Genomic DNA, 27,921 nt, shown 5'->3' on the forward strand with positions numbered 1-27,921 from the left:
TACACTCAAGAGGTCCCATCTACAATCAAGAAAAATGAAGACTCCTGGGAGACCGAGAACTCCCCCTACAACAAAAGCTACAGATGCAGCTATGCTCTATGGATAACAGCATTGAACAGACGAATATAAACTTAGGATGTTGGGAACCGAACTTCTTGCTGCTAGAAAAATGAATTATACATATTGAGCTAAGAAAGGCTGTGAGATTTGATTAGAATCAGATCCATCCATATCAACTCGTAATTTTCAATATTTTGTCTTGCTTGTCTCCCTCCTCGGTCTGTCTTCTTGATGTAAAAGAGATGACAACTCAGTGACAATGAATGCAACTCGTACCCAGACCTTGATTCCTAAAAGAAATTCCTTATCAAGAGCAGTTGTGCGGCTGGGGGAGAACACTGGAGAGATGGCAGAACAGTTACAAGCACTTGCTGGGTTCTAGCCCCAGCATCCAAATGACAGCTCATAAACTAAAGTCTACAACTCCCGTTCCAGGAGATCTGATGCCCTGTTTTGGTCTCTGTGGGCACCAGGCACACACACGACACACAGACAAACATACAAGCAACAAAACTTGTAAAATAAATTTAATGGATAAATAAAGGTATCATGGCTACTGAGCCTGGTGGTTCACACCTTTAATCCCAGTAGTCAGTGGACAAAGATGGATCTCTATGAGTTTAAGGCCAGCCTGATCTATATAGTGAGCTCCCGGAAAGACAGAGCTACAGAGTGAGACACTCTCTTAAAAGAAAAAGAAAAAAAAAAAGAGGAGCCATAGGTCCCTGAAGAAATAATTTCAGAACAAGAAAAGCACAAAATGAGACTAGAACTATTTCACCAGAGTGTAGGAAACTAACCCAACTCCCCAGAATGATACAGATATATCAAAAGGTCAGAATCTAACATTAACAAGTTTCTATTATATTACAAAAAAAAAAAGGGTTGGCTCACAAAATGAAAAGAAATACAACATATGCCCAATCATTGTGTGTATTTTTTTAAGAGTTTTGACAGGGACAGGTGGAGGTGGCACAAACCTTTGCTCCTAGCACTCCAGAGGCAGAGGCAGGCAAATGTGAGTCCAAAGCCAGCCTGGCCTACAGAGAGAAATGCTGTGTCAAAGACCCAACTTAAGAAAAGAAAGAAAGAAATAGAGTTCTATCTACGACTGAAGCCATAGCTAGGGATAGCGCTACCACTTGAGGCAGAATGCTTGCCTAGCATGTACGAAATTCAGACTTGGCCCCCAGCATCATAAAAAGAAAAGAAAAACATTAATTTAATGCTTAAGGAAATAAAAATATACCTAGAATTCACAGTTATTTTAATAAATATTAAAAATTTTACATCTTATGGAAAAGAGTTTACTACTGAAAAGACATGACTAATATATTTGCTCTCCAAGTAGTAAGAGTAATTATTTGGAATGGCTAGACACCAAGAATGACTTCCTGTGTATTTAAAAATAAATACAATCTCCTTGATAACTCAGCTAGTAGATCAGAGGACTATAGAAAAAAATAAAAATAATAAAAATAAAACCAAATACAGCTTTTAAAACATCCCACCCCTAAGATTCTTATGTCTCGTCTACTTTCCACAAGGAAGTCCACTTGTGACAAGGAAATCTCCCCCTAAAAGGTTCAAAGATTTTAGGATCCCCTGAACCAGCCCTCTTCAGCTTAGTTACATAACTAAGAAGAAAATGGCACAGACTTGCTTTCTGTTGAAAAGGATTGAAGGCAATGATGGAAAGGAGAGAGACCCTAGAAGAATTCATAAAAAAATAAATTAGGTCATGACTAGATTATATGACTATTACAGTAAGTATTCACTTATTAAAAACCTACTAAAACACCTTTGAATTTAACTTCATAAAAAGTTTATTGGTTAAGAAGCTCAGATTTATTAAATTATATTGACTTAACAGTCACACATTTCTAGGCTCTGTGCCAAGAAGTCACATATGAACCCTAAGTACAACAAGTGCTCAGAAGTTGAAAGTAACAGAGGAAAATATTCTGTGATGGTGAGAAATGTGCCCAAATTCTGGTTCCGGATAAATATATTTCATTATTCTGTGGCCACGGTTGTTCAAAGAGCACTTTCAAAAGGGTTAAATGTTAATTATAAGGGGACTCCTGGTTACTGCTATCCTACTTTTCTAACTGCCTAAACCTGCAGAAGTAATGTCCCATTTTCCTAGATAATCAGCAATGTATCTCAAAACTCAAAAACCTGATTGTTCTCCAAGCCAGGGTCTCTCTCCGTAGTCCAACTGGCCCAAACCCATCTTCCTCCAAGTGCTGGATTTGCGGGCACACGGCATCACAGAACCTGATTTTCACAAAGTATCTCATGGGGAAATCCAACACATGACAGACATGAATCTGCCCCTGTCACTTCTATCCTGCAGGGATGACATGGTTGCTACCTTTTGAAATCTGATACCTGGGGCATTAACATCTCTCAAGGAGGAGAGCAAGGGCTCCTGGGGCAGCATACTACCTAGACAAAGCCCCTCCCATTCCTGAGGCTATGGGAGTGGTTCAGTTTCTGGGGAGGGGCAACTTTTCTTTGACAGTATAACCTCTCATAAATTGCCCATTATCCTGTAACCTCTTACCTATGCCCCAATTAAACCCACTGGTTCAACAAGTGAAATCCTTGGTGTCCTATCTGGAAGGAAAGTCACTAATTCACATCTTCCCAGGAGAAGTTCATGTAACACCTCTGTACAATCCACTTCAGCCACGGAGGTACATGCACATAACTTCTAAAACTACAAAACACACAAAACATGGCTCTAAGTCTTAAGTGAGATAAACGTTCCGACATCAGAAGTGTTTTTCAGACTCATAAGACAAAGTAGACATTAAAATTGAAATTCAACAGTAACTTCGAGTAGAATTACAAGTTATATTTGGGTTTTTCCCATTTTTCTATAATCAATACTCTAGGCTGAGTTTCCCAAGTGCTGAATTGTGGCCATGTGGCACCATGCCTAGCTTTATAACCCTGGAAGTACTTTTAAAGTACATACATATATATTTATAATTTATATGTGAATAAACACATAAAATGATGTAAAGAATAGCAAAAAATAAAAAGGCTGTGTATGGTGGTCCACGCCTATAATCCCACCCCCCAGGAAGCTGAGGCAGAGGACTGCTATGAATTTGACGGCGTGAAACCCTGTCTCAAAAGACAAGCAAACAAAAATCGTCATGAAATAGCTCAGCAGACAAAGGTGTCTACAGCCATGCCTAACACTGTGAAACTGGTCCCCACAGATAGACGAGAACTGAGTCCCCAAAATTTGCCCTTTGACCTCCACACATACACAGTGGTACCACTGTGCCCACAGACTTCATTCTCCCTCTCTCTCTCTCTCTCTCTCTCTCTCTCTCTCTCTCTCTCTCTCTCTCTCCCTCTCTCTCTCTCTGTTACATAAATAAAATATAATAAAAACTTTAAGCTGCACGCCTTTAATTCCAGCACTTGGGAGACAGCAGCAAGCAGATCTCTTAGTTCCATGTCAGGTTGGTCTACAATGTGAGTTCCAGGACAGCCAGGTCTGTTACAAAGAGAAACCCTGTCTTGGGGTGGGAGAATCAGATACACTGAATGGAAAAGAAAGTGAGGAATAGTCTTGAAATGCATTGGCACAGGAGACAACTTCCTAAACAACACCATCATGTAGACACTAATATCGACAATGAATAATGGGAACCTCAAGAAAATGAAATGCTTCTGTAAGGCGAAGGACACTGTCAATAGGAAAAAAAATGCAGCCTACAGAATGGAGAAAGATTTTCACCAACCCCACATCTGACAGAGGGCTGATCTCCAAAATATATAAAGAACTCAAGAAACTAGACATCAACAACCAAATAATCCAATTAAAAAACAGGGTACAGATCTAAGCAGATAATTCTCAGAATCGCAAATGGCTGGGAAACACTTAAGGAAATGTTCAACATCCTTAACCATCATGGAAATGCAAATCAAAATGACTCTGAGATTCCATCTTACACCTGTCAAAACAACTAAGATCAAAAACACAAATGATAGCTCATGCTGAAGAGGATATGGAGTAAGGGGGAACACTCCTCCATTGCTGGTGGGAGTGCAAACATGTACAGTCACTTTGGAAATCAATGTGGTGGTTTCCAAGAAAACTGGGAATTGATCTCCCTCAAGACCCAGCTACACCATCCCTGGGCATATACCACAAGGACACTTGCTCAACTATGTTCATAGCAGTTTTATATGTCATAGCCAGAAACTGGAAACAACCTAGATGCCCCTCAACAAAAGAATAGATGAAAATGTGGTACATTTACATAGTAGAGTATTACTCAGTTGTTAAAAACAATGACATCATGAAATCTGGAGGCAAATGGATGGAACCAGAAAAAAATCATCCAGAATGAGGTAAACCACATCAAGAAAGACAAATATTATATATACTCATTTATAAATAAATATTAACTATAAAGTACAGGATACCATGTTACAATCCACGGATCTAGAGAGGCTAAGTAACAAGGAGGGCTCAAGGTGGGATGCAAGAATCTCCCTGGGAAGGGGAAATAGAATAGATTTCAAGGGAGAGATGGGAACAGGAAGGATTGGGGTGGGGGGACACATTGGAGGGAGAGATGACTAGAATTAGGGGGCACTTCAGGGACGAGGTAGAAACCTAGTGCAATGGAAACTCCCTGGAATCTACGAGGGTGACCCTAGCGAAGATTCCTACTAATGGAAGATACAGAGCCTGAACCGGCCATTCTTTTGTAACCAGGCAAGCCTTCCAGTAGAGGGACACCAACCCAGCCACAAAACCTTCAACCTACAATTTGACTTCCCTAAAGATATACTGGGGTAAAAGTGGCAGAGAATGTGTGGGAGTGGCCAACCAATGATTCAATAATATTCTACCAACAAACAAGACTGAACCTCTGCACAACAGAGAGGCATTTTTCCAGGTTCAACATGGGGCAATTTGAAACACATTGTCAATTGAATCTAATAATTTACCTAAAGCAAATAAGTATTTTACAGACAATTTTCCTCATTCATGTTTTATGATCTCAGTATGCTGAATTAGCATATAAATGAACTCCTGAAAGTCTCTGGTCATACCTTCAATCACTCAATACATAACTTCATTTGATATGTGTCTGTGTTTAAGGACAGCATGTTTAATTTATATTACTGATTCATTAACACTGAATTCATGTCAATGGCAATTCAGCATGTACATAAATGTAGCTTGGCTAATACATACAGTGTCTGTATAATACACACTACAGACTTGTGCTGAGGAATACTAGACAGCACCACAGTCCTTTGAACATAATGTTGGGGAGTCATTTTAAACAGCAAAATCATCAACAAAAAGCAAGGGAGGAGAATGGGGGGGGGGACAATATTTTAAAACCCTAATTACAACCTAAATCCTAAAACAGAAAAAATAACAGTGTTGTTTTGTTCAAATTCACATTCACATATAACCATGAAAGTGCAAGGAGGATTGATTTGGGGGTTACAAAAAAGGTTAAGCAAATAGGTGAGTTCATAAACACAGAACCCATAATTATGATATGAATTATATTAAATAAATTTCATATAAGAGTTTGACTTAGGCACAAACCATAAAAATCAGTTTATAAAAATATGGTAATTGAAAGGATAGAAAAAGTAAAAATAAGAACTAAAATGACATATTAAATTCTGCATTAAGCTGGGCATGGTGGTCTAACACCTTTAATCTCAGCACTGAGGAAGCAGAGGCAGGCAAATCTCTGTAAATTCAAGGCCAGCCTGGTGCATATAGTAAACTCCAGGATAGCTAGGACTACATAGAGATACCTTGTCTAAAAAAACAAAAAAAAATCAAAACTGCATTAAACACATACACACACACTTTATCTGTGGCAGATGGCATTATTGTCCTCAGTCTATCATCCCTCCTTACATCCAAATTTCTGCTACTTAAGACTGAGTCCCTCTGAGTAGGGATCAGGACCTACTTCTCTATTCTATTGATATCTATCACAGTCATGGATTTGCTTTAGCTGATGGGACATTAGTGAAAATGATGATATAAGAGAAGATTTAAAATGTAGTTTCAGAATTCCTAAGTTTCTGCCATCGCTAGGAGAAATTCAGACACTAAAGAAACATACAGTTTCCATTCCCTCTTCCTAGAACCCAGTCATCAAGTGAAAAGTCCAACTCCACAGAGAATGAATGCTATACTGAGGGAAGTCCAGCAAGAGTGAGAACTGGCCACAACAATGGACACACTGGAAGAAGTAGACAGAGAAAGCAAAGGCCTGATGCAGAGCAAGAGAGCAGGCATTAACCACACAGCACACAAGCAGAGTAGGGCTTAGGGTAGACAGGGGCAAGGAGAGACAGAGACACAAAGCAATAGCGCTCCAACTGTTACCATCTGAGGGAGGCCAGCAGACGCCACCCTGAGCAGAAGAACAAACTACACAAGGCATTACTGTCTTCAGTCAATAACCTTTAGGATGGATTATCACATGACAAATGAAGCTACTTGTTAGTAACTGTGCTGACCAGATAGGATGGGTACTATAACCCCACACTCAGGAAGCTGAGGCAGGCCAAGCATGAAGGAGGAAGAGGAGGAAGAGAGGGAGGGGAGGGAGAGGGGGAAGGAGGGGGAGGGAGGAGGAAAGTGAAGGAAGGATGGGGAAAATAGGAAGGAAGAAGGAATAGAGGAGAAACGGGGAGTGAGGAGGGAAGAGGGAGGGAGGAGGAGAGATCGTAGGAGTGAAGGAAAAAAGGAGAGCAGAAGTCAAATTCATTAACATCCAGCTGGATGCTTACCTTGGTGTTGGCCATGTCTACAATGTACTGGTCTCCTTTTATACATTCCATTACTTCAAAACCATCTCTGTCAATCACCTTGGCCTGTGAGCTTCCAGAGACAACAAGAATCATGTCTCCTGTGTTACTGTATTGTAGTGACTTGATCTGATGGCTATACAAAAGAAAAAAGAAAATAGTCTAGTGAAACACAGAGCTTTTTAAAAATATTTTTGCTATGTTTAGCCTGGTCAGGAAAGGAAATGTTATACAACTACAACATTAATAATTCCAAGCCGGGCGTTGGTGGTGCACGCCTTTAATCCCAGCACTCGGGAGGCAGAGCCAGGCGGATCTCTGTGAGTTCAAGGCCAGCCTGGGCTACAGAGTGAGTTCTAGGAAAGGCACAAAGCTACACAGAGAAACCCTGTCTCGAAAAACATAATAATAATAATAATAATAATAATAATAATAATAATAATAATTCCAAAAAGCACAAAATCATCCTCCCAAGCTTTTTACAGCCTCCACAGCAACTTGCTAAGACCTCCTAAGACATACACATTCAATCCAGCCAGCTGCTACGCTTTCTGGCTATTTCTCAATAACCTTATTTGCAGAATTTTTTAAAGCTATATCACAGTTAGGTTATGTTTTTGTTTTTTTAACCTCAAAGCTTTAAAAACAGGAAGAACAAAGAATTAAAGATATACACAAGCCCTCTACTTCACTGGAAAGAAAATGGATTTAAGGATTTTGTTGAAGCCAGTTATGAGAGGCTCTGCCAGCCTAGCCCACAGAATGCTTGGAGATAAAGCCTATTACCACCTCAACAATGGCCACAAGGTATATATGAAATTTCAGGTCTGGAATAACTGTATATGCAAACATTCTAAAGTCAGAAAAGTTGAGATTCTACATTTCCCCCACAGGCTTTTTCAGATAACTGATAGCCAACCTATAATTACCTGCATGTTGAAGGAATATATATAATTTGAAGTATTTGTGGGTGTTTTATAGCTAATTTAATTATACATGATTTTGTTGTTTCCTCTTTGTTTTGATAATATACTCCAAACTTGAGAGCCTGACCCTTCAGCTCCTCAAGTGCTGGTGTGTAACATCACATTCAATTCAGCTTAAACAATTGAAGATTTTAAGAAGAAATAATGATTTATAAAATTGTTACAGAATCTGAAAAAACAGGGTTCTTAAATATTATTTTAAAAACCTAACCTCAGAGCTAAAGAAAGCTATCATCTGAAAATTTTTAAGAGGTTAAGTCTGTCACCATTTTTTATAAACCACATGTGTTTCCCTCTCCAAATTTATGTCTGACGAGCTTAGGAGATGAGGCCTTTAGCAAGCAATTAGCTAAAAATGAGGTGAGCTTTTGCTCACTAAAATAGATTTCTCCAGATATGATTAGAAAATGTGGAGTTGTCTGGGCATGCTCAAGACCCTGTGTTCAGTCCTCAACACCATAAAAACTAAACTAAATGGGCAGAGGGTAGTTCCAGGAAAGCTGGCCAGACCGAGGCTGCATCCCTAGGAGGAAGGCCGTGGAAGACAGTGTCAGAAATAGAAAAGGGTGTCTATTCTAAAGAGAGAAAAACAGGCCAAAGACATACGTGATGCACAGAGAATGTGAAAGAGTGCCCGGAAGTGAGGGAAACGAAACTGACATTCCAGGTTTTCTACGTTTTGAAAATCTGCATAAGCACATTGAGATCCATCACCCATGGGACCCAATCCTACAATTCCATTTGTTCCATGTGTAGCTGTGGCCACAGCTGGGGACAGGGTCTACTCCCAAGCTTCCACAGAGCAGCTTGGAGGGAGGAGGGAACAACACAGGGACAGGACACAGAAGGCAGAGTAAAAAGATAAGCCAGGTGAGGGATGCAGTCCTTGGGACAAGCCCACAGCCCCAACCAGCCTCAAACCCAGCTGTGGATTTGGTGAGACCATGATCTTCCTCGGGCAGATGGATCTTGACTGTAGAGAAATCCAATTTTGTCATTCTACATGGCTCAGAGGGCAACAGCCTAGTGCTACCTTGAGAGACAACTTATTCCATTAGAAACCGAGCTACCTAGGCCAGCAACACGGCTTGCCAGGTAAAGGCCCTTGCTGCCATGCCTGAGCACCTGAGTTCATCCAAGACCCACACTGATAGAAGAACAGAATAGATTTACAGCCATTTGTCCTCTGATCTCGACACACATCATGGTATGTGAGTGTTGGCCCATATGCACACACACAAATGTAATAAAAAAAATTCTTAAAAAGCTACTTTGATGATGTCCTGAAAGAAAGGAAACACCAAAAGTAAGGGAGCTTCAAAGTGAACTGTCATAGCCCTGGGTGAGGGAAAGCCCAAGAAGGCTTTGATGCAGGCAGCAGGAAACAAGGCTGTGGTAGTTGGAATGTAACTGGCCCCCATAATCTCAAAGAGAGTGGCACTATTAGGAGGTGTGGCTTTGTTAGAGGAAGTGTGTCACTGTGGGGTTGGGCTTTGAGGTTTCCTATGCTAAGGATACCACCCAGTGTGTCAGTCGACTTCCTCTGGCCTGCAAGATGGAGGACTCCCAGCTACTACTCCAGCTCCACGTCTCCCTACATGCCATCATGTTCCCCACCATGATAATAGACTGAACCTCTGAAACTAGAAGTGAGCCACTCTAATTAAATGTTTTCTTTACAAGAGTTGCTGTGGTCATGTTCTCTCTTCACAGCAATGGAAATCTTAACTAAGGCAGTGACCCAGGCAGGAAAATAAACAAAGATGGCCCTGCACTCAGTAACCATGAGAGATGTCTTCAACCAAGAGGAGCCTGAGAGCTTGACAGCCCTCAGCCTGAAGCTAGTGGGGGAGTCACCTAACTATTGCTCACTGTTATAGATCCTGAGAACTCTGGCATTGTAGGGTACACATGACACCAGCTGCAGCATCCCAGCATGGTGACTAGGACCTCAAGAGGTCTCAACAGTATGAAGACAGGTCTTCCACCTCTAAACACCTAGGTGATGTGGTTCCTTTCCTTACTCTGGACACACCTGGAGGAAACACTAGACACGTTGGAGAGGTACAATCTGGAATACAGAAGAGCCAGCCCAGCACACCGACTGCAATGCTGGGCAAGGCCAGCAGGAGCCATGGTACACAAAGGACAGCTGCCAAGGTAAAGATGTATTGGAGGACATCAGATGCTGTTCACAGACTCAGCAGCAGATAAACCACACAAACAAGAGTCCACAAGGTCAGCTGACCCTCCCCCACTAGGAGTACAACTGGAGTCTCCAGTCTCCAAGGACCTAGGAAGCAGCTCTCCCGCCTCATTTGTTTACTGTTGTGATCCTGTTTTCTTTGTATTGCATGTTAGCGGGGCTTTCACTTTACTGTATTTTTAGTTATTTTAAGCTGTGTGTGTATGTGTGTGTGTGTGTGTCTGAATGAATTAATGACATAGAAATGGAAAGGGGACCATGAGATCAAGCGTCTAAAAGGAAAGAAGAACAAGTAATGGAGCTGGAGTCCCACTTGGAGGAGGGAAGTGAACCATCAAGGAGGAGGGAACAGAGGGGGAGACAGCAGAAGTCAAATAAAAGCACAGTCTAAAGAAATATACGTGTAAAAATGTAAATGTTACAATGGTCCTATTACTCCACCTGTTAACAAAAAATTAAATTAAAATGTAAGTAGTTTTGCCAGATGGTGGTGGCACACACCTTTAATCCCAGCACTCAGGGAAGCAGGGACAGGTGGATCGCAGTGAGTTCAGGAACAGCCTGGTCTACAAAGAGAGTTCCAGGACAGCCAGGGGCACACGGAGAAACATTGTTTGAAAAAAAAAAAAAAGTAAGTAAAGTTTAATTAAAGTAAAAATATATTAAAAATATACTCTGACTTCCTAGGAAGACTGTAAAATTTAAATAAAAAATTTAATAAAAATATTTTGAAGAGAAATGCATGCATATACATATAATAAAAGAAAAAAGCATGCCCACAGTACCCTTCTTTTCGTAAAGAAAGCTCAAAGCAAGTATGAATGAGAGACACAGAATTGAACAAATACTTAATACACAAGTACATAAAGAATTCTGTTAGCACAGGTATTGCCATTGTCTTTGGCTGTCTACTATAACTACATGCATAAGACCCTACTGCAGGTTGCTGGACACAGAGATATCAATCTCAAACTAACCAGGAAACTCTCTCCCTTCAGGCTACTTTCAGGGTGCCAGAAGATGCTTGCTATGCAAGATGTTTGGAAAGAAAAGGTACCAATGGCCTTACCCAATGCTAGATCAACCTATCAGGGAAGATGTGTCTACTAGTAAAATAGTGGCATGACTGTTATGGGAGTCACCATCTGCCTTCTGATTGGATCTGAGGCCTGCTCCATAGGAGGGAACTCATGCCCAGCAGAGTAAATCTAGTCAAAAAGCCAAGGCTACAAAGTTCATAGGCCCTAGAGAAAACCTACTATTATTGGTTTGCTGAACAGGCATGAGGTCAAACTGCCTTTGAAATACTTATGTTAACAGCCATAGATTTGTACAGCTCTTAGCCTTGGTCAGAGAAGATTCTTTGTACAATGGGTAGCAGTTAATATGGAGACTCATAATTGGTCAAAGTGATGAATAGGGTAACTCTAAATGCTCAGCTATAGATTGATCATATATTCCAACCTCCTCCCGTCCAGTGCTTAGGAAACATCACAGAGGGAGCAGAAAGAACGTAAGTCAGCAAATGGAGAGGATAGCTGTAAGGCAACGACTTCCAGGAATGATGTGGCTGTCACACATAACAGCTCGCGACAGCAGTTGTAGTTGTCTGTGTAAGACCTGTACAAGATGAAGACAGTTAAATTCCAGCATGGGTGGCAGCGGGGGGGCCCCTGAGGGCCCACCGCTATGGGGAAACTACTGGTAAACTGCCCATGCCCCATACACAGGTAGCATCAACATCAAACCGTCTCAGGGTTATTTTACAGAGAGAGACAGACAGAGACGGAGGAAGGAGGGATAGTCATTATCCGAAATATTAAATTTCTCTATCAAATATAAACGTGAACAACTTTTCTGAGCTCTTTGTAAGCCAGGCATGGCAGCAGATACCTTTAATCACAACACTCAGGTGGCAGAGGCAGGCAGATCTCTGTGAGTCCAAGACCAGGCTAGCCCATGCAGTAAGTTACAATGCAGTAAGTTGCAGGCCAACTAGAGCTACCTAGAAAGACCCTGTTTCAAAAAAAATTTTTTAATTAATTTTAAAAAGCTATTTGTAGTGCTCGCTTTGGCAGCACATAGACTAAAAAATTGGAACAATACAGAGAAGATTAGCATGGCCCCTGCGCAAGGAGGACACACAAATTTGTGAAGCATTCTATAGTTTGTTTAAAAAAAAGCTATTTGTAATAGTTTCCTTTATGAATGTAAGTACTTACATAAAAAAATCATTAGATACCTTGTTTTATATTAATAGACAAATTCTAAATAAAATAAACATGATTTTAACACAATTCTAGCCTATTTGGTCCCATGGTCCCATTTACTAAATTTATGACTCCAAAGCTTAGTAATGTATATAATGTGTGTGTGTGTGTGTGTGTGTGTGTGTGTGTGTATATATATATACATATGTGTGTGTGTGTGTGTATGCTAAAAGCAACTATTAATTTGTGATTTTTTTTTTTTTTTTGGTTTTGACTTTTCAAGACAGGGTTTCTCTGCACCTTTGGAGCCTTTCCTAAAACTCACTCTATAGACCAGGCTGGCCTCAAACTCACAGAGATCTGCCTACCTCTGCCTCCCAAGTGCTGGGATTAAAGGTGTGCACCACCACCACCCAGCAACTTGTGATAATTTTATCTTCTGAAAACAGAATTTACAGAATAAATAAAATTCATGTCTATCTGTCCAGAGATCAAGAGAGTTATTATTCTATCTGGTAGCTAAGTCATGTACCTGCTTGAAACTGCTTTGCTGTAAAGAGTAAGAAGGAGAGCAGGACATCCGACCTCCTCCTCCTCTGCCTCTGCATGCTCACACTAATACACACATGTAAAAATAAAACAATGTGTGACCAGAAGAGATATTTCACCTCAAAGTTCATCATCACCATGTCAGAGTCCGTAAGGAAGTGACGATCTAAACCAAACACCTGTGGGAGGCAGGTCTAGAAGCAAAGGCCAACCTAATGCCAGAACCAGAAGGGAAGAAAGTACCTCGGGACTCAGGGCATCCTTTGTAAACTACTGGGAATGTGAGCCTTAAGGAGGTTCCATCCTGGATGGCAAAATTTCAATGTACTTCCCTAGAAGGCACCCTCTGGCCTAACATTTAGGTCTGTCCATAAACTATAAAATTACTTGTTTGAGACTATGTATGACTTGTTCACTTATTTTCTCTCAGCTCCAAACTCACCCTTCAGTCTCTGCTCTATAAAAATGGAAATGGACCCTGGAAATACTTTTTCTTTGCCAGTTGGCATTTGTTAGGACTGTTAAGTTTCATTAGAAGATACTAGAAAGACACTGGAGGGAGTGTCTAGTGTGCTCCTCTTGACATGGCTTTCCAGTGTCTGGCTCCAGAAACACATGCAGTTTCTCCGTGTCAGGTTCCTGGCGTGCACATTTGTCAACAGCAGTTCCCTCAGTCTTAGAGCAGAGCAAGACCAGTTTCTGGAAAGTTCTACCATCACAGACACACAGCCACTTTTCTTCATTCAGTTATCCACAGCCATGCCCTTTCAAAAAGGGTCTGGATCTCAACCCCAGAGGCTCCTCCTTGAATGCTAGATGTCAGCCCCAAGGACAGGGGGTATTTCCTGTATATGCTGTGCATATTCTTTACACTTCTCTTTTTACCATCAGTCTTTCATTTTTCTAAAGTCTGATTATAGTCAGCAATTCTTATTAAAGTGTTTCTGGTCAAATTACATCAGATTTCTATATCCTAATAAGACTCTGACAGATCAAATTTAGGCAATCAATCAGGAACTGAGAAAATTATAGTCTATTTAGACCAACTGGTTTTTTTATATATAAACAAAATACATCAGATATTTGATAATTAGACACTTGAGACTGCTCAACAAAGGTCTCTAAAGTGAAACTGGGAAAACTTATTCCTGAATGGGACAAATCTCTGTCATTCCCATCAGGAAGTACTAGTTTTCTTCAGTCCAGTCCTATGTGTTATCACTGTTTTCTGATGATTAATTGTTGTTTTCAAAGGGAAGTCAAAGTCTTAAAAACAGCAAAACTTAAGGAGTGGGAGTAGAGACAGGCAATGGCTCCATCTCTCTGGCTGACCACTCTGCCAACGTGCCGTTTACATTCAGAGGGAGGCCTAAGTTTTCAGCAATCCCACACCAGTATCATTTTGCTTTTTAGCTAGAAAGGAAAACGCTCCCATTTTTTTTCATGTGCTCTCTGTAGTCTACTTTGCCCATGCTAAAAAGAAAATGTCCAGTACCAACCTCATCATTGCTGCCCCACTTTGCTCTTAATTCTGCCAGCCACCGAGTTAAAAGGGCAGGATTAGGAGTCATTGGACACAGTCCTAAGGAGAATTAAAGGGCTGGTTCAAGGGGTAGAACATCTGCTCCTCAAATTCCTGCCTATACAACCAAGATTCCGATCAAAGAGGAGAGAGAGAAAGCCAATCTGACAGTAAGCTAGAGTCATGAGGAGTGAGTGTCCTCTCGGGGAGTAACTCTCTGACACCAGAGGATGGCTTAGCAGCATTGCACAATTCTTTCTGTGAAGTTATTCATGGGGCAAAGTGGGAGAATATGAGTGTAAGTGAGGGGAGTGGGAAGGTGAAGACTGAGGATCCTTTTAAGTACTTTTTGCTTGGCTAGCAGAACAAGCTGGGACATGCAAGACAGATAAACACAGCTGTCTGGGGCTGTCACTTGGGGCTCATGAGCCAAGGTGTCCGGCTGTAGTGAAAAGTGCACCGGAATGTGAGTCAGAAGTCTAGAGATCCAACTCCTTGCGCTGCTAACTAGCTGTATGATGATGAGCAAGCCCTTCTGCGTCCCGTCATCTTATTTTATAGAAAATCCACAGATGGGAACAGATGGCAGACTAGACAAAGCTGTTTCTGAGCCACACCACTCACATGCTGCTGCCTGGGTAATTCTGCTGAGTACTGACTTCCTCCATCAAATAAGGGAAATATTAACTTACAGGATTGGGACAGGGTTTCAAAGACATATTTCATACTGGTAATGGAGAGATGGCCCAGTGGTTAAGCACTCTGCTCTTCCAGAAGACCTGGGTTCAATTCCCAGCATCTACATGGCTCCTTACAACCCTCTGTAATGCCAGTTCCAGAGGATCTGATGCCTCTTCTGGCCTCTGCAGCCACTGTGCTCATGTGGTGCACATGCAGGCAAAACACCCAGATATAATATTTTTTTAATTTTTAAATGTTAAGAGAATAATATTTAACTTATAGGACTGACATAAGGGTTTAAAGATAATATTATATGCTGGAGATAGAAAAGTGGCTTAGAGGGCTGGATAGATGATGGCTCAGAGGTTAAGAGCGCTGCTTGCTCTTCCAAAGGTCCCGAGTTCAATTCCCAGCAACCACATGGTGGCTCACAACCATCTGTAATGAAATCTGGTGCCCTCTTCTGGCCTGCGGGGATATGTGCAGATAGAACACTCCATACATAATAAATAAATAAGTCTTTTGAAGACTTGGACTTGGTTCCCAGCACCCACATGAGCAACTAAAAACCACCTGTAACTCCAATTCGAGGAGATCTCACACCCTCTCTGGCCTCTATAGGCACCAAACACACACTTGCTTTATGCACATACATGCAGGCAAATACATATATATCTATAATAACATTCATTCAAAATTAAATAATAACAATATGAATAAAAGTACCTAGTAGAGACTTGAAACAAGTAGTTACTTACATCACTTCTTAATTTCCAAAGAATAAGACTGTACTGTTACAGTGTAATCACCCCTCAATTCCCAGGAAGGAACGACTCACTGAACACTGAATGGTTTTCAATTATTTTTTTGTATTTGCAGTTGACTGAATCTGTGGATATGGAACCTGCAGACATAGAAGGCTTACCTATTCAACATGTATTATCTAGTGCTGGGAACAAGCCAAAGAAGTCAGAGATGTGTGGTACAACAGCAGGTTTCTATAGTGTCAGAAAACACCAAGCCAAACCACATTTTTAGGTGCATTGAGGAATTTTAAAGAACAGATTCACAACACCAAAAGGCTTTAATGACATGCCAAAGTCCTACCACAATATTCAACTATTATTAACTAAATGAGATATTAATGCATCTTCATCAAATTTAAAAATGCATTAGGTGCTGAAGAGATGGCTCAGCAGACAAGAACACATATTGCTCTCAGTATTCATGTCAGAGTGTTCACAACTCCTGTAGCTCCGGCTCCAGGATATCTGTGACCCCCTCTTCTGGCCTCCGTGGGCTCCTACACACACACAAGCTTACCTTGGTACCAATATTTCCAATATTCACTGGTTATGTGCAGTGACTGTCACAGTGGGTGGGGAATATAATACTTTCCATAGCACAAGAGGTTCTATTTGCTGGCTAACTAGATATCAAGAACAGATCATTAGACTACTTGCCCTGTGGGTGTGTTCAAAAGAGGAGATGCAAGACAGAGGTAAAGACAGAATAAACCCAAGTGATACTGGGTTAGAATGAGAGGCACCTTATGACTCATTAGCTTCATACAGATTCAGGCAGATACAAAAGTTACTGATGTATGACATGCATAGATTAATATAGTAACATGAATTTTCTAGCTTAGTCTACCTAAAGCCAGTGATACACCAGGACAACAAACATTGAGAATCTCTATCTCATTTAATAGTATTATCCTCAATTAATAAGTTTAATTTCATCTTTCTCACTTTTTTATAAATAAAATTTCTGAAATTAAGTTTATTAAAAATTTTTAAAAATCAGCAAGACCTTGTCATTTAAGCATATATAAGCATGCATGCATGTGTGTATGTGTGTGTGTGTGTGTGTGTGTGTGTGTGTGTGTGTGTGTTTTCTACCTCTTTCCAGTCAAAGGGTCAAGAAAAACTATGCTTCAGTGTCAATAAGCATTCCATAAATCATATTTGGTCTCTAAATACCATTGCTGCAAAAAGAAAATTGAGCTTCTTAGAGAAACACTAATTCCAAGACTCAGAAAGAAATATATCAGCAAGTCTACATTGTGCTATCTCAGAAACTAAATCAGCTTTTAAAGACATATAAATTTATGTCAAATTATAGTTAGTGAGGGCTCCCAGTGGACAAATCTGGACAATTTCAATCCAAAACGGATGCAACTAACTGAAACTCATGAAAATGTTTGAAATTAAGTACTAAAAGTATAGAAAGTCAAAGAAAAGGAAAAACAGCTGTGCCGATGTAGTTACTTTTCTATAGCTGTGACAAAACACCATGACCAAAGCAAATTATAAAAGAAAAATGTTTAGTTGAGCTAATGGTTTCAGAGGGTTGGAGTACGAGATGTCAGAGCAAATGCACAGCAGCAGGAACAGCTGAGAGAGTACATCTTAATCCACAAGCAAGGGGCAGAGAGTGCTGACTGGGAATGACGTGGGCTTTGAACTCTCACATCCATCCCCAGTGACACACCACTCCAACAAGGCCACATTTCTAATCCTTCCCAAACAGTTCCACCATCTGAAGACCAAATACTCAAACACAGGAGCCTATGAGGCCATTCCCATTCACACCACCACAATCAATAAGAGTAATAACTCATTGTTACCACTACCGTTGGGCTGGAGTGGATATAGTGAAATAATCAAGCACTTCCACTGCCTCTGATATAAGTAAGAACTGTGCTTCAGCCAAACAGTATCAGTAAGTGAGAAAACCTCTTCTTTTAAAAAGAGTGCCACACCAGAACCTGGAAGCAACCTAGATGCCCCTCAACTGGAGAATGGATTAAGAAAATATGGTACATATACACAACGGAGTACTCCTCACAAAAACAATGACATCATGAAATTTGCTGGCAAACGGATGGAACTGAGTGAGGTAACCCAGACTCAGAAGGACAAACATGGTATGTACTCACTCATAAGTGGATACTAGAAGTAAAGCAAAGGATAACCAGACTACAACCCACAGCTCCAGAGAAGCTAGCTAACAAGGAGGACCCTAAGAGGGACGCATGGATTGCCCTGAGAAAGGGAAATAGATGAGATCTCTATGAGTAAACTGGGGGTGAGGGGGGACAATTGAGTGTAGGCAGTGGGGGATGAGAACATAAGGGAATGAGAGGGTCGAGCTGAAATAGGGTTGGTGTGGGAGAATAAAGAAAGAGAAAATCTTGATAGAGGAAGACATCATGGATATAGGGAGAAACAGGGTGCTAGGGAATTTGCTAGGAATCCACAAGGATGACCCCACCTTAGACTACTAAAATAGTGGAGGGTGCCTGAACTGGCCTACTCCAGTAATCAGTTTGGTGAATACCATGTCATCATAGAATCTTCATCTAGTAACTGATGAAAACAGATGCAGAGATCCACAGCCAAGCACCAGGCCAAGCTCCAGAAGTCCAATTGAAGAGACAGAAGAGGGATTCTATGAGCAAAAGGGCGTCAAGATCATGACAGGGAAATGTAGAGACGACCAAACCAAACTGGTAGGAACTCATGAACTGTGGACCAACAGCTGTGGAGCCTCCATGGGACCAGACTAGGCCCTCTGCACGGGTGAGACAGTTGTGTAGCTTGACCTGTTTAAGGGGCCCCTGGCAGTGGGATCAGGACACATTGCTGGTGCATGTGCGGGCTTTTTGGAGCCCAGTGCCTATGGTGGGACACCTAACACAGCCTTGATGCAGGGACAGGGGCTTGGACCTGCCTCAACTGAAGGTGCCAGGCTCTGCTGACTCCCCAGGGGAGGCCTTGCCTTGGAGGAGGTGAGAATAGAGGGTGGGTTGGGGGGGGAAGGCTGAGAGGTAGGAGGAGGAGGGAGAGGAGGATCTGTGGTTGGTGTGTAAAATTAATAGAAAATTTCTTAATGAGAAAAAGGGAGTGCTGCTAAGTTATAGGCAAAATGACAGATTTAGAAAATCATCACTTTGTGACCTTCAATGAGACCAATAATCCAGACACCAAACACCAATGGATAGTAAGTTCATCAAGAAAAGTAATAGTTGGGGTTGCGGGTTTAGCTCAGTGGTAGAGCACTTGCCTAGCAAGCACAAGGCCCTGGGTTCGGTCCTCAGCTCCGGCAAAAAAAAAAAAAAAAAAAAAAAAGAAGGAAAAATAATAGTTATTTACATATTACCTATTTTTTTCCCACAAAGTTTCTGTTAAGTGAAGTATAAAAATTATTTTTCAAAGAATAAATAAATAAATCATTTTTTAAAAAGTTTATGTGTGGTCTGCCTGCATTACATTTGAGCCAGACATGGTGGTGCATACCTTTAATCCCAATACTCAGAAGGCAGAGGAAGGCAGATCTCTGTTAGACCAGGCCAGCCTGGTCTACAAAGCGAGTTCCAGGACAGCCAGGGCTACACAAAGAAACCAAAACAAGCAAACAAACAAAAACAACAAAAAAATCACTTAAAACAAATAGATGCCTTCATTTGTATCAGTAATACCAATTTAATTTAGGAATCTATCTTAATTTTCTAGCCACTAACAGTAAAGCAATATGACAATACATGACATTCAGTGTACTATAGTATGAAGTGTAATCAAGCCTTTACTCTTGTCTAAAAAATACTGGCTAGCAGACAAAGGGGTAACATAATACCACAAGGAGGCAAAATGCTACAAGTCCATTTATAGTCAGAAAAGAAAGCCGCTAATGGAAGCACCATGTCAAGCCCTTTTGGTACAATGCTAACTGACCAACCAAGCAGTATGGACCAGTGCTTCAATACTGGCTTAATGTATGCAATAAACAAAAACACATAATAAGCTGGGCAGTGGTGGTACATACTTTAATCTCAGCACCCAGGAGGCAAAGGCAGGGGGATTTCTGTGAGTTCAAGGCCAGCCTGGTCTACATAGTGAGTTCCAAGACAGCCAGGGCTAGCTACATGGAAAGACTCTGTCTCTAAAAACCAAAACACCACCATATTAGACAGCATTATTTACTGGAATATTTAAAAGTAAAGCAAGGAACAAGTTCTAAATAGAAGCATGTTTTTAAAAATTGATAGAAAATGCCTTTAAAATAGAGGCTAAGCCGGGCAGTGGTGGCGCAAGCCTGTAATCCCAGCACTCGGGAGGCAGAGGCAGGTGGATCTCTGTGAGTTCGAGGACAGTCTGGTCTACAAAGCGAGTTCCAGGACAGGCTCCAAAGCTACAGAGAGACCCTGTCTCAGAAAAAAAAAAAAAAAAAAAAAAAAAAAAAAAAAAAAAAAAACAGAGGCCAAGGTCCAGAAGATGGCTCAGTGGGTAAAGGTGCCTATTGCCAAGCCTGAAGGTCTATGCTAGATCCCCAGCACCCACAAGATGAAAGTTGTCTTTGTTCTCCACATGTACACCATGGCACATGCATCTACATACATAACACACACACACACACACACACACACACCTCCATATGTGTGTGTGTGTGTGTGTGTGTGTGTGTGTGTGTGCGCACGCGCGCGTGAAGCAAGCTAAGGAAAAGAAATGTATGGTTTTATTCTCATTTAATAATGAAATTCAAATGACAACAGCATTATTATCTCCAAAAATGAAAAGAAAATAAAAACCAAATACAGAGCTATTAATACATACCACTCACAAGGCTGGAGGGATCGAAAAGCCTTGAAAGAAGCATCCATTCCAGCAAAATCCCAAAATTTAACATCGTAGTCATATCCTCCAGTGACCAAGCGGGCACCTGAGGGATCCAAACCCAAAGCAGAAACCTGTTCAAAACAAGCAAACAAATGAACGGCGGTGGAAGGCAAGTTATTATTCCAACCCTATTTCCAGTCCCCAGTCCCACCACTATCAGAGAGGCACTGCACACATGCACCATCTGCTAGTGCGACTTCGAAAGCAGTGATGGACAGCATCCTCCATGTTATTTGACTTTATTGTAAGTAGTATTCATCTCAAAATAAAGAAAAATATTTATGGGGTTGATGTTGGTGTTTGTGTGATGCATGCATGCGTGTGTGTGTGTGTGTGTGTGTGTGTGTGTGTGTGTGTGTGTGTGTGTGCTGCCTGCGCATGCGTACATGTACATGTGTGTTGGAAACAGGCAGATTCCTGGAGTTTATTGGCCAACCACCCTAGCCAAATCGATGGTTCCAGGTTTAGTAAGAGAAGATAAAGAGCAACTAAGGAAGTTGCTGATGTCAGTCCCTGGCTTCTATGTGTACATATATCTGTACATGTGCAGACCACGTAAACCAATTCATTCATTCTCATTCTCCCCCTCTCTCTCAAAGCTTATATAACTCAGATGGGTGTGTGTGGTGCACACATCTTTATTTCCAGCTCTCAGGAGGCAGAGGCAAGCAGACCTCTATGAGTTCCTGGTCAGCCAGAGCTACATAATGAGACCCTATCACTGTCTCAAAGAACAACAAAAAGAGAAAAATTCTAGGCAGGGTAAAAATGACAAAATGATGAAGGTTTGTTATTGAGACTTTTTTTAAGGTAGCTATGGTGTTTTGTTCTAGATGAGCCATTTTCTTGTTTTAGGGATTGGGGATTGGTTTTGGGGGTACTTGGGAGTTTTGTATTGTTTGGGGGGGTTTTGTTTTTGTTTTTGTTTTTCGAGACAGGATTTCTCAGTATAGCCTTGACTTTCCTGAAACTAGCTCTGTAAACCAGGCTGACCTCAAACTCACAAAGATCCACATGCCTCTGTCTCCCGAGTGCTGGGATTAAAGGCTTGTGCCACTACCGCCTGGCTTTTCGTTTTAAGACAAGGTCTCAATAGGTAGACCTAACTGGAACTCAACCTACCATGTTCCTCCAGCCCCTGTCTCCAGTGTGCCAGGATTGCAGGTATGAACTACCATGCCTGGATTCACAATGATGCTGTTAGAGCTAGCCTTCAGACATAGCAGGATCACTGTCAATGCTATAAACATTACTCCACATAAGCCAAAGGGTATGAAAAGTCTGTAAAACAAAACTCAGGCAGGACAAAGTAATCTGCCCCAGTTACAGAATGTGTCCCCTTCCACAGACTAAGCTAATCCTCAATCCCTGTGTTCCCAAGAGCTGAAGAACACAGAAAGTTTAACCATTTCTCCAGTGTGTTTTAATCTCATTGAAAGAAAATAGAGACTCACGAAAGTATCAGTATAATTCTCCAGATGCTTACTGTAAACATATTATTGAAGAAATAATTACCTTAATTGACATAAAATGCAGAAATAGGTATCAAACCATTATGGATAATGATCTAGACCTTTCTGACCAAGAAATAAATTATCTTAAGCTTTCTATTTTAGCTTACTACATAAAATAACAGACCATGTCCTACCCCTGCCCGCAGGTCATCTTCTATTTATGTTCTTGAGATTACAATATAATTATAGCATTTCTCCCTTCCCTTTCCTCCCTCCAAAGCCTCCCATTCTCGCTCCCCAGTCCCCTTCAGTCCCTCGGCCTCTTTCTTCACTAACTGTTATTGCACGCATGTACGTATGTCTACGTACATCCAAACATCTTTCGCTCCAGCTGAGAACGGACTCTAGTATCCTCACCTGCAGCTCGCTCCCTCACACTTAGAGCGCTCACCACTTGCTCAGTCTTAAGCTTTAGATGTCAATCCAGAATCAGCCGATTTATTTGACCTGGCAGCATGCTAACTGTATAAATGTTTGAATACTTGACAAGTTTTCTTATTATTATAGAAAAATATTTAAAATACAGTTTTAATTTAAATTGGTTAAAAATCATGCTCAAGGAACATTTAATAAAGAATTTTTCAACTCAATATAAACCATTGATCTTATATTTTTAATTCAAACTTTAAAAGAAACCCCTACAAAACACCCACTTTTAAATATTTCAGTCTTTCTGTGAGGTGACCAAAAACATCCACTTTTGCTACCACCATCAGCAGTTTATTGAAGCAATTATTTAAAAATACATGCTTATAGAGAAATGTATAACACTGGAAAAAAAGAAAATCTGAAAGCTATAGCCTAACCTTCCACTCTTAAAACCTATCAAAAGAAAAGCAAGTAAATCCAATGGAATCAGAAAGTTCAGGTGTCTTAGTTAGGGTTTTCTATTGCTGTGAGGAGACACCATAACCACAGCAACTCTTTTTTTGTGTGTGTGTTTATTTTGGTTTTGGTTTTTTGTTTGTTTGTTTTGTTTTTTGTTTTGCTTTGTTTTGTTTTTTTGAGAAAGGGTTTCTCTGTGTAGCTTTGCGCCTTTCCTGGAACTCACTCTGTAGCCCAGGCTGGCCTCGAACTCACAGAGATCCACCTGCCTCTGCCTCCCCGGTGCTGAGATTAAAGGCGTGTGCCACCACTGTCCAGCTACCACAGCAACTCTTTTTTCTTTTTTTTTTCTATTTTGCGCTGGAGCTGAGGACCAAACCCAGGGTCTTGCGCTTAGGCAAGCGCTCTACCACTGAGCTAAATCCCCAACCCCCACAGCAACTCTCATAAAGAAAACATTTAACTACAATTTAAGAGGCTCAGTCCATTGCCATCATAATGGGGGCATGGTGGCATACATGCTGCCATGGTTCTGAAGCTGAGGGTGGTACACCTAGCAGGCAACAGGAAGTCAACTGACATCACACTGAGGGAAGCCTGAGCAAAAGAGACCTCAAAGTCCACCCCACAGTGACACACTTCCTCCAACAAGGCCACACCTCCTAATAGTGCCAGTCTCTTTGGGGGCCATTTTCTTTCAAGCCACCATGGGAGTGGAAAGTGAAACAGCGCTTTGTAAACACAGAAAAAGTCACAGAACTAGAAAAGTTGGTCTTGTGAATTTTTCAATGAAAATGAAAAACCTTTATTGGAGTAGATTAGCATAAAAGAGTTACTAATACTGGGACTGAAAGAAAGAATTCACGATCTGGGACTGGAGAGATGGGTCAGCAGCTGAAAGCACTGGCTACACGTCCATAGGACCCACATGCACACCTGGTACCCAAGGAGGAGCAGAAATGGGTGCTGGATCCACTAGAACTGGAGTGACAGAGGCTGTGAGCTGCCATGCGGGTGCGGGAATTGAACCCAGGTCTCCTGAGGCATCTTTCCAGCCCCATGGTATTTTTTAAGCATATGTTAATAAGAAGAAAATACAGGCAGAGGTTCTCAAACATTTGGGGGAAACTTCTGACTCCTAAAACTCTGCCCAGACCATTTAGATTCAGATCACAAAGTATTTTTTAATGTAACATTTGTGTCTATTGATATTAACCACCAGAAATGAGGATATTTCATTTCATTTAAAATGACATTACACTGCTTATACTTAACAAATACGTGTATGAAAACAATCTTTACAAGTGAAAAGTTTCTGTGTCATGAGTGATACTACTTTAGGATTCCTATTACTTTTCCCATCTCTGGATCTATCTGTGTTGAATGTTTTCTTCTTATGTGCCATACATCTAAAAATAAATGGTAGTTCCAGTGAAACGGGAAAGTGTTTCTAACACTTTCATTGCATGTACACACTTTGCTTACTCAGCCACCATTTTTAGTAATTTTGCAATAACACAAAGTGATTTCAGCTACATAGCAAGTATTTCTATTATTAGGCTTTAAGTGACATAAGTAGGTAAATAATATGAAATTACAGTATCATTAACATAATCTTAGAGCAACACAGAAACTACTTAAAGTATATTTCTTATCTCAGCATTCATCTGCAAAGTGAAGAAATTCATGCCTTTCTCTGATATGGGAATAAAGCTGAGGACAATGGAAAATTTTCCCAAGCTACTAAAAACAAAACTATTATTTGAGTGTCACTTTATAATTTTTCTGTATCCCAGGAAAAGAGGTTCTTAATGCCAACAATAACACTGACAGTAAGTAGTCCCCATGAAAATGAAAGGCGTGGCTATTTTGATTGACTGTGAAAGTCATCTTTCTACTTCCATGATGTCTGCACCCTTCATGACATCGGCTGGCCTTAGAAGGGTCTCAGGCTTGTTAATATACCTTATCAGCTGACTGCCCCAGGAAAGCTGTTACTAAAAAAAAGAACACAAACATTTTAAACTTACTGTTTTAGTGCCATGCTTCAGTGTTATCTCATGCGAATCAGGAATCCTTTGGACAGGGTTCTGAAACAGGAAAGTTCCATTACAACAATGAGTAAAATAATGTGCACCTACCCAGCATATTAAAGGGGGTGCTCTGCTGTGTGCTACTGGTGCCCAGAGACTAAGTGAGACAAACACTAACAGAGCAGAGCTATTTCCCAGCCCTTCATTTTCTTCCCTTTGAAATTTGAAAAAACTTTTACTAATTGTTTAGTGTGTGTGTGTGTGTGTGTGTGTGTGTGTGTGTGTGTGTCCATATGTATGCCATGGTGATACATATATACAATATACAACTTATCCTCCATTCCTTCTACCATGTGGGTCACTGGGATGGAATTCAAGTCATCACGCTTGGAAACAAGTGCCTTTACCTGCTGAGCCATCTCACCAGCCACTTTCTCAATCCTTTCATTCATTTTTCAGCAGGATTTTTCTAAGTTGCTCAGACTAGCCTTGAACTTGCTGTGTAACCCAGAAAGGCTCTGAACTTAACAAACTTTCTGCCTTCATCATGAATGGCTGGGGATTACAAACATGAGCCACTGGCCACAGTGAAATAAAGACAACCAGAATCTGTTTTTGTTTGTTTGTTTGTTTGTTTGTTTGTTTGTTTTTTCACTACAAAGCCTTAGAAGAAAAGGTTGGGGGGGGGGGCTGGAGAGATGGCTCAGCAGTTAAGAGCACCCAGCACCCACATGGCGGTCCGCAACCACTTTACAACTCCAGTTCCAGGAGATCCAACACCCTCTTCTGGAATCCATGGGCTTTACACAAATATGATACACACACACTCACCCAGGCACACACATTCACATAAAAATAATAAATAAATCTTTTCTTTTAAAGGAAAGTAAATGAGGATGTCATTCTTCTGCATATCTAGATATATTACAATTCCTTTATTTCTGCTCATAAATGATTGGAGCATTCTTTCTGTTTGTTTTTCAAGACAGGGTTTCTCTATGTAGCTTTGGATGTAGACCAGGCTGGCTTCGAACTCACACAGATCTGCCTGCATCTGCCTCCATAATTCTGGAATTAAAGGCATGCGCCACCACTTTCCAGCTATGATTATAATTTAATATAAAAAATGACAGAAGTGTGGAGAGATTAAGTGAGAGAGAGCAGAGAAGAATACATAAATAAGATGTAAGAGTGTACAATAAATATTTGATTATGAGTCTTCATTATTTAATCAAATCGTCATTATCTAAAAACAGGGTGATTATACTAACATCCTATGTCCACTACAAACCAGACATGTTGGTTATGCCTGTGATTCTAGTAACTGAGAGGCTCGGGTAGATCTTGAGTTCAAGGCTGGCCTGGGTTACACCATGGGTTAAAAACCAAACTGCAGGACTGGAAAGAGTGCACAATGGTTAAAAGGGCTTAACTGCTCTTGTAGAGAACCCACACACAGTTTCCAGCACCTACATGTCAGCTCACAACCTCCTATAACTCTAGTTCCAGGAGACCCAACACCATTTTTACCTTTGCAGGCTCATAGATACACGTTTTATATATAAATATACTCAGACACACACAATAAAACAAATACTTAAAAAAAAAAAAAAACAGCCTGGGCTATACAGCAAGACTCTTGTCTCAAAAACAGCAACAAAAATTCATGAATTATTTTGTTATCTATTTAACTAAACACGTGGGATATAAGTCTTTGTTTTTTCTGCTTTCAATGTCTCTCCTACTATGGCTCTTTTCCTTGGCATAGAAACAGGTAAGTACTTCCCATACACTAGGCCTTCAAGCTGCACGGAAAGAGGAGAGTAAGCCTATCTCATGCACCCTTCAACCCAGACTCTGTATCTGTGTGTTGCAAACGGGGATTAGAGCATACAGTTGAGAACAAACACAACAAAACAAACAAAAACTCTTAACGTATGTGTGCTGCCTAATGTTTACCTTTTCCTCTACAACTAAGTTTTTTCCACAGTGTGGCTTCACCCAGTTCCCTTCCATCTCCCCTACCACTTGGAAGCTGTCGGTGTACTCCTAGTGCCTGGCACAGGTCTGGGCACACAGAAGCACTGAGTAAATATTTCCTGAGTGAATAAGTAAGTCATTGTGAATGCCCCAGACTTAGCCTGTTCATCTGCCTTTCCAACAGCATTGTGACTGCCCATCTCTCCATTTTGAAACTGCCCTTTCCTGAGCGAAAACGCCCCAGATCAAAAGGCCAGGAAAGCCGGGCAGTGGAGGCGCATGCCTTTAGTCCCAGCACTCGGGAGGCAGAGCCAGGCGGATCCCTGTGAGTTCAAGGCCAGCCTGGTCTACAGAGCAAGATCCAGGACAGGAGCAAAACTACACAGAGTATGTGGATCTAGTTCTGACACTTATTAATCACGTCACTAACTCAGGCCGTAACTCACACTGTCCTCACTGGGAAGCTCTGGGTAAGTGTGTAGTTGGCTATAAGGTGTGGTACAAAGCTCTTCATACAGACGGTGACACACAGAAGAGCTCAATCAGCAAGGCCACTCTTCATTCCAAGGCTTCTGTCTCTCTGGTTGTAACATCTTCCTCTTTTTTTAGGCTTAGCTTCCTGTTTAACTCTGATGCCTTAAAGATTCAACTCAAATGTCACTGGAAGGATTTCACAACTCTTCATACTCTGGGTTAAATAGCATTTCTGTGCCATCCCATGGCAATCTTTCTTACCTCAGGCACTAATGTCATGGGACACTGTAATGCTACCTCACCCCTCCTAACTGCTCTCTAACCAAACTGCAAAATGTTAATCTCTTAAAGTTATGTACACTATATTATCTCACT

The 27,921-nt window shown here is 41.0% G+C and overlaps 1 protein-coding gene and 1 non-coding gene across 4 annotated transcripts in view; one reads left to right on the forward strand and one right to left on the reverse strand.

Annotated features, from left to right (window-relative positions):
• Nucleotides 1-27,921, reverse strand: part of Wdr70 (WD repeat domain 70) — a 269,544-nt gene that overhangs the window by 191,832 nt on the left and 49,791 nt on the right. For all 3 annotated transcript variants that reach the window (XM_036207244.1, XM_036207243.1, XM_036207245.1), the window contains 3 exons: nt 25,090-25,149; nt 20,658-20,791; nt 6,871-7,024 (listed from right to left, as the gene is read on the reverse strand). In XM_036207244.1, coding sequence (XP_036063137.1) covers nt 6,871-7,024; nt 20,658-20,791; nt 25,090-25,149 — 348 coding nt within the window. The remainder of the gene's footprint in view (nt 1-6,870; nt 7,025-20,657; nt 20,792-25,089; nt 25,150-27,921) is intronic.
• On the forward strand, nt 12,143-12,251 carry LOC118596604. Its single transcript, XR_004946714.1, has one exon. It is a non-coding gene; the product is annotated as a U6 spliceosomal RNA (small nuclear RNA).

This window comes from Onychomys torridus, chromosome 15 (assembly GCF_903995425.1).
Source record: "Onychomys torridus chromosome 15, mOncTor1.1, whole genome shotgun sequence".
Classification (NCBI taxonomy): domain Eukaryota; kingdom Metazoa; phylum Chordata; class Mammalia; order Rodentia; family Cricetidae; genus Onychomys; species Onychomys torridus.